The following is a 12942-nucleotide window of genomic DNA, read 5'->3' on the forward strand; positions in this document are numbered from 1 at the left end:
TATTTTTGTAATTTATTTTTTTATCAAGAGCATTATAGCCCTTATAATGCTCTTGAAATATAGCTGTTGAGAAGTGCTCCCAACTAGGGATGCACACGAGCCGAGTTTGAGCCGAGCCTGTCATTCTCAGTCTTATTAATTTATCACATCATTGACTATGCATACAATTCTCTGACTATCCGTGTATACATTAGCACATGAAATACATCCAAAATATCTTGTGTTCCCTTTTCTTTCCAAATAATTGGCACCACAAAAGCATAAAGACGATCTAGCCATGTTCCCACAAGAAAGAGTATCTAACATAAGACAATAATCACATGTATCATCTAAACCTTAAAAAGCATCATCTGCAAAAGACAAACCTTAAAAAATACCCTCTGCAAAAGAAAAGAAAGAAGCCATGTATACCCTCGAACGCATGACAACAAAAAATCTCTATATGCTAAAAAAGTTTCACCAAAGCAAGTGAAATTCGCAAAAAATAAAAGAAAATAATAAGTATCATCGAAGAACCCCACAACTTATGTGTGACACAACAAAAAGATGACATGTGACGATGGAGCATACAAGAGGGAGTACCTGATACAAGGCAACAAGCACACGTATAATCTAGACTTTAAAAGGCATAAAGTCGCTAGAAGACAGACCAAGGGGGTCTCATTCGTATACATAGCATACAAAACATATTCAAAGCATCATGTGTTCCCTTTTCCTTCCCAACAGCTAGTACCATCAAGTCAAAGCGTAAAGATGGCATGTGACAATGTTCTCATAAGAAGGGATGATTAACACAAGACAACTGACACATGTATTTAAACCTTAAAAAGCACCATATGCAAAAGACAAAACCTTAAAAAGTACTTTTTGCAAAAGAAAAGAAAAAAAAAGAGGTAGGTATACCCTCGAACGTATGATGCTAAAAAAAAAGACATCACAAGATAAAAAAAAAGCTTCAACCAAATATGTAAAATTTAAAAATAAATAAATAAAATAATAGATACCTTCAAAGAACCCACAACTTGTAGGTGACACAACAAAAATACATCTGGCAATGGGGGCCACAAGAGAAGGTACCTAATACAAGATAAGGAGTATCATCCAAGGTTGTTAAATGCGATGAGGCGAAGCGAGGCGTAAGCCTCGAGCCGTTGAAGTGTAAGCTTCAGATTTCATGGCCATGTCCTCGCAATTCCTCCACTCGTCCACCAATTCCCGAACCCTCGTCGGAATCCGGCACGAATACTCTCTCAGGTAATCGACCGAAACCACCATGAATTTCGTCAGGATGATCGAAAACCGATTCGAGCTCATCGTGTATATCCATGACCTCTGGCTGAGATCGAATTTGTGCTACCGGGCGAAGAATCCGATGATCCTCTCTGGGTGGCTCTGCCACACCTGGAAGGCGAAGCGGAGGGAGTCGACATCGATTCGAATGTCGTCGTCGCAGACGGCCACCGCCCGCGTATGGATGAAGGGGCGGGGGAGGAATTGGTTATTCAGGCTAGCGTTGGGGTCACAGAGGCGGTAGATGGGGGCGCTGAGGGACTGGAAGGAGAGGTTCCTGACGGGGTGGAGGGGTTGCCCCACAGGACGTAAGACGGAGTGGACCGCTGGAGATGAGGAATAGACGGTGGCGAGTTCCTGGAGGAGAGGGAGACGCGGCTCCGAAAAGCCGTTGATGAGGACAGTGAGCTGGTCCGAGCGGAGGGCATGGTGGTCGATCGGACGGCAGGAGTCCTCCTGGTGGCGAGTTATCGATGGCTGGGATGATGCCGTCTTCTGGAGGAGGGAGATCGCGAGGATGAAGAAAAAGGGGATGATTTGCGTCATCCGCTTTGTCTCCATGGACATAATTCTTTTTTTTTTCTCTTTTCCGATGTTGGTTTGTCAGATTCAGGAGGAAACGCCGATGGTTTGTTGGATTCCTACGAGGTTTGTTCTGTTCTTGTGTCAGACTCCATCGCAGATTTTGGCCGTCGGAGGCTGCCGAAGGAGGCGCCATCCAGTTCAGTACGCTTCAGGTACTGAATGTGCGCCTCAGTACCTTGAGTGTGCGCCTCGGGCGCACGCCTCTCACAACACTGGTATCATCTAAACCTTAAAAAATAAGAAACTGCCAGAGGACAAACCAAGGGAGTCTCATTCAATCTTAGTTATATGGTTAGATAGCCACTGTCCACCCAAGATTAGAGAGGCAAACCGTTTGGATCCAGGTTGGATATATGGCCGAATTCAAATACAATTAGTCAGGTACCGAAAGTAGAATGTGCTTGACTGTTGTATTCGGATTTGGTACATGGTTTTGCATCTAAATCAGAATATGAATCTGTCAAATAATCTGACATGATTACATGTAAAATATACCCGGTCAGGTAATTGTATTCTGATTTGGTAATGCCTATTTTCAATTCTAAATCTGAATCTTATTAAGCTAAATCCGATTAAGTCAGAGTCTGTAAGACTCAGATCTTAACCGAGTTCAATGCGATTTTTTTTCTCGACCGAAGATATCCTTACATTTTTTAAATTTTTTTATGACGATAAAACCTTCACCGAGAACCAGAACATTTAATGAGCCCACTACCCGGCAAGGTAAATTTCTCAATTAAGGGCATGACTACCCAACCTTACGTGCTCCAACCGTGATAAAGCAAGGGCAGCACCCATGTACCAACTGGATTCGACCCTGGCCTTTAGCTTGACACATAACCCCGCTGACCATGGGTAGCCACCGCGGTGGTCCAAGATATCCGCTGACGGGTGGCACTTTGTTTAGACAGCGAACAGTGCGGAGAAAAGGTTGGGTGGGGCGGGACGGCACCCTATTATGGCTTGTTTGCCGATTGCTGACTAATTCATCTCGTGTCAACAGCTTGGTCAAGGAAGTTTTTTGTTTCTTCCCCCCACTCGTTAGTGCACAGCTAGAGAGTGGGTGCGGTCGTTGGAGGCGATGGAAGGAAGCAAGTGGAAGAGAACGGCGTTGCTGGTCATCGACATGCAGGCACTCTCTCTCTCTGTGTCTCTCTTTCTTTCGGTGTCAAAATCAGAAGAAATTGAAACATGGTGTTCAATAATTCTCAATCTTTTCTATGTTCCAAGGTGTATTAGGCTGAGTTTATCTTGGTGTCCCACATTCGTAATCGGTCAGAAAGGATGGAAATCACTGGATTACTGAGACACAAAATTGTTTTGTTTTCCAGAATGATTTCGTACTACCAGGAGGACCATTGCATGTTGCTGGTGGTGCAGCTGTTGTACCTTCTGTGAAGAAGGCTGTTGAGGTTGGTAGAAAGAAAGGAGCACTGATTGTTTGGGTATGGCTCAGATGGTTCTTGAACTTCTTTTTTCTTTTGTAAAAAGTATGATCTTCCGATTACTTTTTCCTTTTCTCTTGTAGTTCATTTCAAGTCCTGGTTGGGGAGAAATGATAATCTATCTCTGTTTGTGGTTTTTGTGCAATCAATGTTGTTTTTGGTAATGTTGATTGTTTGAGAGTATCTTGAACTGGTCAATTTTCTTGCTCATTGTGTTTTATTTATTTATCCTTGGGGGTTCATTGAAATTGCATATATTATCCAATCATATGCCCTGCCTCTGTTTGAACTAGTGTTTTGTCAGGCTAATAATTGGTACTTGAGTGATAGTTGTTGGTGTATGCGAACTCTGCTAGTACCAATCACCTTTATAGTCGAGCACACATGCTCGCAACAAGTCCTTCAAGGTTTGTGACCATTGGTCTGAGAATGAAAAGTGGTATTGAACTTTAACTTAGTATCGACAGCTTGCTGTAATTGCCTAAAAAATTGCATATAAAACGTGGATCATAGTTTAATATCATCAAGACCGGTATTCCATATAGTCGAACTATTTGCTTGACGTATAAGTCGGCTAGACTTTCAAGTGATTGACTAATCTGGATAGCCAGAAAGTGGCCAGGCTTGGTGAGTCTGTCAACCATAACCCAAATTGAATCGTGTTACCTACAAGTCTTTAGTAGACCGACCACAAAGTCCAGGTTGATGTCCTCTCATTTCCATTGCAGAATCTTTATCTGCTGCATCATTCTCTGATGCTCGATCTTGATTTGCTAACAAGTCAAGCACTTTGAAACATATGTTGTTACTTCTTACTTCATATCGTTTCACTAATACCTTTGTTGTAGGTCTTTTAACGTCTTTGTACTTCTGGGGTAAAAAGGTGTACATGGTCTTATGGGACTCATCAAGTAATTTTTCTTTCAACTTCGGGTCATTGGGCACCCAAAGTTGCTCCTTCATCCAAATACTTTAGTCATCTTTGAGTCTAAAAGAGGCATTTTCCTGATGTGTGAGTGCTTTTAACCTTTCATACTAAGGATCCACCTTCTGTCCGGCTATTATCCTCGTAAGGATCTCAGGTTGAACAGTCAAGCTGAACAACAAATTACTAGTGAACGTATGAGACTTAAGTTCAAATAAATTATTAGTACTTTGTTAAAAAAGAAACCTTAAAGATTGGAAAAAATATTTAAACGTCAAAGGAACTGAAAACTAAGTGCCTAAAAGTGTTTGTAAGTGTTGGACAGGGATAGATGAAGTGTCCCACTCAACATAGCTCATTTTGCATGGTTTGTTGTCACCATTTCCTTAATCAAAGCCACAAAAGCCTTTAAAGTAGCAACCTGTTGGGGGCAACTCTCCAAGCATGTTCTCAAGTTCAGATGTCAAATAATTTGTTGCTTCATATATATATATATATATATATATATATATATATATATATATATATATATATATATATATATATATATATATATATATATAGGGTAATACATTTGTGCTAAATGAAACATGCTAAATGGGTTTTCCAGGCATTTTTTGTTTTTTTTTAATTCTGAAAGTACAGATGTGATATATGTACTTGATTTTATAGGGATCATCTCTTGAAGTGTTCGATTCCAACACATGGGTGGGTTTTTATAAGGTTCAAAAACTCAAAGTTTTGGCAGTTATCATTTTGGTCAATTGCTTTTTGATTGTTATGGTTTCTTTGATCCTACAACTCATATTTGAAGAGATACGTGGATGATCATGTATCAGGGTAAACGTGTCAAACTAAAAAAATTGTCAATTTCATTGGTTGGGTCTAAATTCCAGAATCATTGAGAGTCCATGATCAGAGGACAAGTGGCAATATTTTCAAGGTTTGGCATGATGGAAATCTGAAGGGCACCTGTTTTCTTTTGACGATTAAAGTGTTTGAAAGGCTGGAAGTAAGCAAATTTTGCAGGTTGTTTTTCTCATGAGAGGATATGATTATTGGATGCACGTTCGCTGACCAAACTTATTATGGTTGAGGAGTTCACAATTGGTTGGCAAGATAAACTGGAGTTGGAACTTGGAAGTACCTTATAAATCCTTTGGAGATATTAAAGGTTTCTATTATTATTTAGAGTGGTAAGATGCCAAATTTTTGGCAATTGTATTTTTTTAATCTTTTCTTACAGAAGATAAAGGCATATGTGCTATATCCTTAAAAGAAAGGTTGTTCATTAGATGATACATTAGGTGGAGTCGAAGTAAAAAAAATCTTCTTAAGTTTTCCTTCATTAAAGCTCAAACATACTCTCTTTTCTGCCTTTGGATTTTTCAGATATGTCATGTCATGCATCTACTTGTTGTCTAGAACTTTTAGCATAAAATGAACAATACAAATGTTTTTGGAGAGTTAGTGAAAGGAAATAAAATTATTGTTGATTTAGGAATATGGAAATGTTATGACTAGGTTAGGGATCTACATATTCTGGATTAACATTCATGACTGAAAGGGAGAAGGTCTGTCATCAGCAAGGACACACATATTTGTATCCAAGGTTGTAAGAAGATTCAGGTTCAGTTCCATATGACCCAGATCCAATTCAGGGTCAGCATAAATCAGATCCATTGCAGATTCCAAATGATCCAAGACAATCCAGAAGGATAGGGTCAATCATTAGGCAAGAGCATATGTTTGGAAAGGATGAAGATAAAAAAGATAAAGTTGCTAAGATTAAGAAGTTGTTTAAAGAAACAACTCTTACTTGTAATACTTACCTGCTAAAATTGTGGCCTGATGATCAAGATAAGATCTTCCTTGATCCTGCTGTAAATTCTTTTAATAAGGGAACCTCCCTCTCATAGTGATCTGATTTGAGAGAAGGAGAATTGTGGATGTAAGCTAAGAGCCGAACCACGTAAAAAGAGTTGTTTCTTTTCATTTTCTGCCTATCGTGTTTTCTGAGTCTTTTTGTGTGTTAAAGGATACCCTGAGTGACCATTCACACACCCTTTCATGGTATCAGAGCTAATGGTGTCTTCTACCTCAGTTCCTTCTGGATCATTGGTTCCACGTCAGGCCATTCAATGAAACACTTTCTCGAGTTTGGTTTCCATCAAACTCGACCGCAATAACTATCTCTTATGGCAATAACTATCTCTTATGGAAATCCCATATCGAGTCCGTCATGTACGCTCAAGATTTGTTAAAGTATGTGGATGGGACGTCTCAGGCCCTTGCTCGGTTTGTTCAAGGTACTAACTCCTTCCAAACTCCAAATCCTGAATATGCATTGTGGAAAATGGCAGATCAGCTTGCTCTGAGTTGGATCAAAGCAGCGATATGTGGATCTGTGCTCTTTCAAATTATTCGCATACCAATTGCGCATGAGGCTTGGATTGCCTTGGAATGCTCGTATGCTTCCCACTCAAGTCTTTGAATATTGCAACTCAAGCAAGATTTGCAAAATATTAATAAGAATGACAAATCCATGACCGATTATTTGAATGAGGTTAAGCTCCTGGCGAACTTATTGTGTGCCATCGATGAAAAAGTATCCGATAATGATATTGTTAGCTATACTCTTAATGATTTGTCATTTGATTATGAGAGTTTTGTGACTACAGTCACCACTATGACTCATCTTCCATGTTTTGTTGACATTTATGAAATATTATTGAGTCAAGAATAGAGACTTCAAATCTTAGCCCCTAAGCCTCCTGTTAGTGACTAAAATTCAAACACGGTTTATTAGAATGACAGTTTCTTCACTCAAGATATGGTAATTTTTATCGTGGTCGTGGCCGCAGGCAGAATAAAAACTTTTGTCGTGGAAATCAAAATTTTTATCAAAATGATGGTGGTCAGCATGATAGAGCTAATGGTGTTAATCGTGGTGAGTCACAAGTCACTTTTCAATTCTACATAAGAAGAAACCACACTGCTTGACAGTGTTACGACATTCCCAAGGCCTTTGCAGCTATGGCCCTAAATAACATGACAGATCCGAATTGGTGCCTTGATAGTGGAGCGTCACATCATATGACTGCAGATGATGCCAATCTGAGCAGCAAGGAAGATTATCTCGGCATGGATGGAATAATGGTTGCCAACAACATCTTACCCATATCAGGAATCGGTAATGTTCTCTTACCTTCCAAGAATAATTGTTTGCTTTTGAAGAATATATTGCACATGCCTAATGTCAAGAAAAATATTGTTACGGAAGAGATGAAGTGCACCGAACCCTAGGTAGAGAGAGAGAGAGAGAAAAGGAGAGAGAGACGAGAGAGAGAGAGACAACTGCAAATAATAGAACCTGTTAACCCGTTATTAGGGCCTCTCTTTATGTTAAATAGAGAGAGGCTGAAAAGAGTAGTTACATTTAAGACTACTATAAAATCAAAATTTCAAATAGCCTCTAATATATAAAAAGACTTCACTTAAAACCACCTATTCTCAACACTCCCCCTCAAGCTGGAGCATAGATATCAATCATGCTCAGCTTGTCACAACATTTTGAGAAATTTGGTCTAGCAAGAGGTTTTGTAAACATATCTGCAACTTGGTCTTCAGACTTTAGGTATTTGGTAGTGATATGACCAGCTTGAACCATATCTCTTACATAGTGGCAATCAACCTCAATGTGCTTTGTTCTCTCATGAAATACAGGATTGTTCGCTATATATGTTGCCGCTTTATTATCACACATCATGGTCATGGGAGAAGAAACTTTCACCTGAAGATCATTAAGAATAGTACAAACCCATATCAATTCAGCAGCTGTTTGGGCCATAGCCCGATATTCCGATTCTGCAATTGACCTAGAAACAACATTTTGTTTCTTACTTCTCCAAGAGATCAAGTTGTCTCCCAGAAACACATAGAATCCTGTGGTAGATTTTCTATCCACTACAGATCCTGCATAGTCAGCATCAGAATAGGCCACTATTTCCAGATTTCCACCTTTTCTGAACAATAACCCCTTTCCAGAAGAAGATTTTAGGTATCTGAGAATCATAATAGTTGCATTCCAGTGTACCTTAGTTGGTTTGTCCATAAACTGACTAACTTTGCTTATTGCTAAAGCAATATCCGGCCTAGTCACAGTTACATACAGTAGCTTCCATACTAGGGAACGATAGCTTTTGCTATCAACCGGTTTTGACCCTTCTTCAAACAACTGAACTTTATGGTCCATGGGAATATTTGCTGGTTTAGCTCCCAACATTCTCGTTTCCTTTAATAAGTCAAGAACATACTTCCGTTGAGACTGTTGAGAATAGGTGGTTTTAAGTAGAGTTATCTTTCTTTAAGGTGCTTTTTGTAATTTAGTTCTTTATAATGAGACTGTATTGTAATTAGGTCTTTAAGCCTCTCTCTATTTAACATAGAGAGAGGCCCTAATCTAGATTATGAGTTCTGAGGTTTTCTTTGCAGCCGTCTCTCTTTCTTCTCTCTCTCTCTCTCTTCTCTCTTCTCTCTCTCTTCTCTCTCTCTTTTCTCTCTCTCTCTTCTCTATCTCTAGGGTCCAGGCCATCTTCTACATGGTATCAGAGCTGTACCGACCGTGGGAGCGTGATCGTGGGAGCGTGATCGTGGGAGCGTGATCGTGGGAGCGTGATCGTGGGAGCGTGATTGACCGTGACGAGGGAGCGTGATCGAGTCTGATCAAGGCTCGATCGATCGTGGAGGCCATCGTGATCGTGATTCAATACCCAATCAGATCGTGATTAAGGCCACCAGATCTGTCAACAGATCTAATGAGTAAAAAGAAAAATACCTAATCAGGTCAGCGATGAAATTTTTTTCTGGATCTGTTGACAGATCTGATCACGCAGTTGGTCGTGGATGCTTGCTGTGAGTTCGCAGCTTCTTGTTTTATCGTTTCATGACTACCTACTGTCTCGGTTTCGTGGCTGTGTGGAGTTTGATTGGTGCTGGTACTCTTTGCACTGAAAATGTTGTGATTTCAGGTCGTGACTTCCTGCTTATTTTTTTTCTCTCCAGCAATCCAACTCTTAGTGGTGTTGCTCAAAAAAATTAATGACGTATTGTCAAACTGTATATGCCTGGGGAGCTGCCCCTGTTATGGAAAAATTTTTCTGCATATGCAGAAGTCGTGTTAGCTGTGAATCACTAAAGTGCTGAATTATCTGTCTGCTTGTGGGCTGCTGCTCACTACTGTAGTGGTTTTTTTTTTTATTGTTGTTCGTAAGTGAACAACTGCTGGTTGGAATATCAGTTGGCGTGTGGGTGTAACACGCAGGGTTTTTTTTTTTGGATAGTGTGGAGACTGTCCAGTTTTTTTTACCTGCAGTATGGCTGAAACTTCGAAAGGTGATTCAAAATTGGAACATATGGGAGAATATAAGGCATTTGCCAATCCATTTTCGTACGGCTCGTCTGTGAGGTTAAATGAAACCAACTATGCCAGGTGGTCCAGAACATTTATGATGTCGGTATCTGGACATCGTAGAAAACATATCTTGTTGGAAGATGGACCCACTGAAAAGGTGGGAAAATATGTTACCTGGGATGAAGATAATGACATAGTCATGTCATGGATTATGAATAGTGTCGAACCCCATATTGCAGATGGTTTAATTTATTATAACACCGCCAAACAGATGTGGAACAATCTTCGAGATACATACTCACAAGAAACTAATGTGAGTCGTATCCTACAAGTCGAATAAGAAATATACAATTTACAGCAGGGAGATCAAACCTTGGCCCAGTACTATGCCTCCGTAAAAGCTGCTTTTGAAAGACTTAATGCTCACAGACCTCTCTGTTGTTCGAAACAAAAGGATCATCAAGAACAAACTATGGTTGCTAGGTTTCTTACAGGTTTATCTTCAGAATTTTCTGTTGCAAAAGTCCAAATGTTGACTGGGTCGGATGTGCCTACTCTTGCTGAGGCATATAACCGTCTAAGCAGACTTGCTATATCTCTTCCACATTCTCAGCCTGTGACTCAGTCTTCTGCCTTAGTTGTGTCATCTGGTTATGGACGTGGAAATCTTCAGAACATCAGAGGACGAGGACGAGGTCGCAGCCGAGGTGTGGGAGGCAGAGGAAAGCTTCAATGTACATTCTGTGGAAAATCTGAACATTTAGAAGATCGTTGTTGGGATAAGCATGGCCGATCAACCTCATCTTCATCAAAGTCATATGCTCCTAGAGCTAATACTACTTCTCTCGAGGCAACAAAGGCACAAGACAATATTTCTGCAAGTGACAGTAGTATAACCCTCAGTCGTGTTGAATATGATGAGCTGATAGCTCTTCGTCCTTTGAGCTCTACCTCTCCTGTTGCTGGTGTTGCCTATTCAACCGGAAATCTTCTTCATCCGACTGACAGTAAGTGGATTATTGATTCTGGTGCATCCAGACATTTGTGTGGAAATTCACTTGTTTTTTCAGATCTGAAGGATATTAAGGCTCAGCTTGGAGTCTCATTAGCCGATGGGAGTACCTCCCCGGTTGTTGGTCAGGGAAATATTTCTATATCTTCCTCATTACAGTTGAAAAATGCTCTTCATGCCCCAAAATTTCCTCAGAGTTTACTTTCTGTGAGTTGTCTTGTAAAAGAACAAAACTGTAGAGTAATATTTGATCCAATAGGTTGTCATTTTCAGGATTTGCTGACGGGGAAGAAGATTGGTGGAGGCTATGAAGAAAACGGAATCTACTACTTACATCATCCAATGGGTACTGTGCATGCAGTAGTGGACCATTCATTTAGTCCTGTTCAGTAGCATCGTCGTCTTGGTCATCCTTCATTGTCAAAGCTTCGTTCGGTCTTTCCTCAGATTCCCTCCACCACATCATTTCAGTGTGAAGCATATCAGCTGGGCAAGCATCATCGAAGTTCGTTCCCTTCGAGTCAGAGTCAGTCTAGTAAAAAAGTCTTTGAACTTCTTCATGCAGATGTATGGGGTCCTAGTAAGATTCCTACTAGGACTCAGTGTCGATACTATCTAGTTATTGTTGATGATTTCTCTAAGTTATCATGGGTGTTTTTAATAAAGGAACGATCTGATGTTCCAAATATTATCAAATCTTTAATTCTTGAAATAAAGACTCAGTTTGAATCGAGTGTCAAGATTGTTCGCACTGATAATGCTCTCGAGTTTAAATCAAAAAGTATGTTACAATTTTACCATGATAGTGGCATCCAACCCCAAACTTCCTGTGCCTATTTATCTCAACAAAATGGGGTGGCTGAGCGAAAACATCGTCACCTACTTGATATTGCCAGGACCATTATGATCCAATCAAATGTTCCTGCGTTATACTGGGGAGATGCAATTACAACTGCTTGCTATCTGATCAACCGCATGCCTTCTTCTTCTGTGGGTGATCAAATTCCAATTCATATCCTAAAACCAAATACCCCTCTTTTCTCCCTCTCGCCCAAAGTGTTTGGATGTGTTTGCTTTGTACACAAACTTGGCCCTGACCGTGATAAATTAGCTGCTCAAGCTACAAAGTGCATATTTATAGGTTATCTCAAAAATCAAAAGGGATATCGATGTTATGATCCTACTTCTCGCCGAGAGTATGTCAGTGCGGATGTGTCTTTCTTGGAATCCACTCCATATTACTCTAATATTGGTTCCCCGCTGCAGGTTGATCCAGTTGAGTCTTGCCCATTACCTATACCCCCTTTTCCCTTGGAATCCGTGCCCTCATTCCCGAACCACACTTCATCCTCTTCCAGATTTCATAATCCTCCATTGGTATATGTGCGTAGAGATCCACCTCCGCAAGTGCCTCCATCTTCTTCCCCTGAGGTAAGTTCTACTGACAATAATGATCTTCATGATGATGATAACAGGCCGATTGCTCTACGAAAGGGGACACGACAATGTACTTTATATCCCATGTCTCGTTTTGTCTCTGAAGCCAGAATTGGAAATCAGATGAAATCTTTTATTTCAGCTTTATCTGCTGAAGTTATTCCTCGGAACTATCAGCAGACCGAGATTCATACTCACTGGAAGAGGGCTATGCAAGAAGAAATGGATGCCTTAATATCTCAGCATACTTGGGACCTAGTTGATTCCCCTGCAGATGCTGACATTGTTGGATGCAAATGGGTATATACGATAAAGTACAAATCTGATGGTTCCATTGAACGGTACAAGGCCAGATTAGTAGCCAAAGGGTATACTCAGACATATGGTATTGATTTCTTTGAAACTTTTTCTCCTGTTGCACGAATGGGTACCATTCGTCTTGTTCTCTCAGTAGCTGTGCAGCATGGTTGGAGCCTGTCTCAATTAGATGTGAAAAATGCATTTCTATATGGGGACCTATCTGAAACTGTTTACATGCAACAACCTCCAGGATACGAGGTTGAGGAGGAGTGTCAGAAGGTGTGTAGATTGAAAAAGGCAATTTATGGCTTAAAACAAAGTCCTCGTGCATGGTTTCAGAAGTTGTTTGAAGTAATGTCAGGTTTTGGCTTTAATAGGTCAGCAGCAGATCATACACTATTCATAAAGAAAACTAGCTCTGGCATAGTTGTTATGGTGGTATATGTGGATGACATCATTCTTACAGGTGATGATGTGAAAGCTATTGAAGCCACAAAGGCTCATCTTCACAAACACTTTGTTACAAAAGACCTTG

The 12942-nt window shown here is 40.3% G+C and overlaps 1 protein-coding gene and 1 pseudogene across 1 annotated transcript in view; one reads left to right on the forward strand and one right to left on the reverse strand.

Annotated features, from left to right (window-relative positions):
• Positions 1-1353: 1353 nt before the first annotated feature.
• Positions 1354-1851, reverse strand: LOC149814872 (glycosyltransferase family protein 64 C3 pseudogene; annotated as a pseudogene).
• Positions 1852-2803: 952 nt separating this feature from the next.
• The window catches only part of LOC149814873 (Isochorismatase family protein), a 39097-nt gene continuing 28958 nt past the window's right edge, over positions 2804-12942 (forward strand). The window contains exons 1-2 of the mRNA XM_089989326.1: positions 2804-3007; positions 3207-3320. Of these exons, the coding sequence (XP_089845452.1) occupies positions 2957-3007; positions 3207-3320 (165 nt within the window). The 5' untranslated portion in view covers positions 2804-2956. The remainder of the gene's footprint in view (positions 3008-3206; positions 3321-12942) is intronic.

This window comes from Nuphar pumila, chromosome 15 (assembly GCF_984573655.1).
Source record: "Nuphar pumila chromosome 15, dmNupPumi1.hap1.1, whole genome shotgun sequence".
Lineage (NCBI taxonomy): Eukaryota > Viridiplantae > Streptophyta > Magnoliopsida > Nymphaeales > Nymphaeaceae > Nuphar > Nuphar pumila.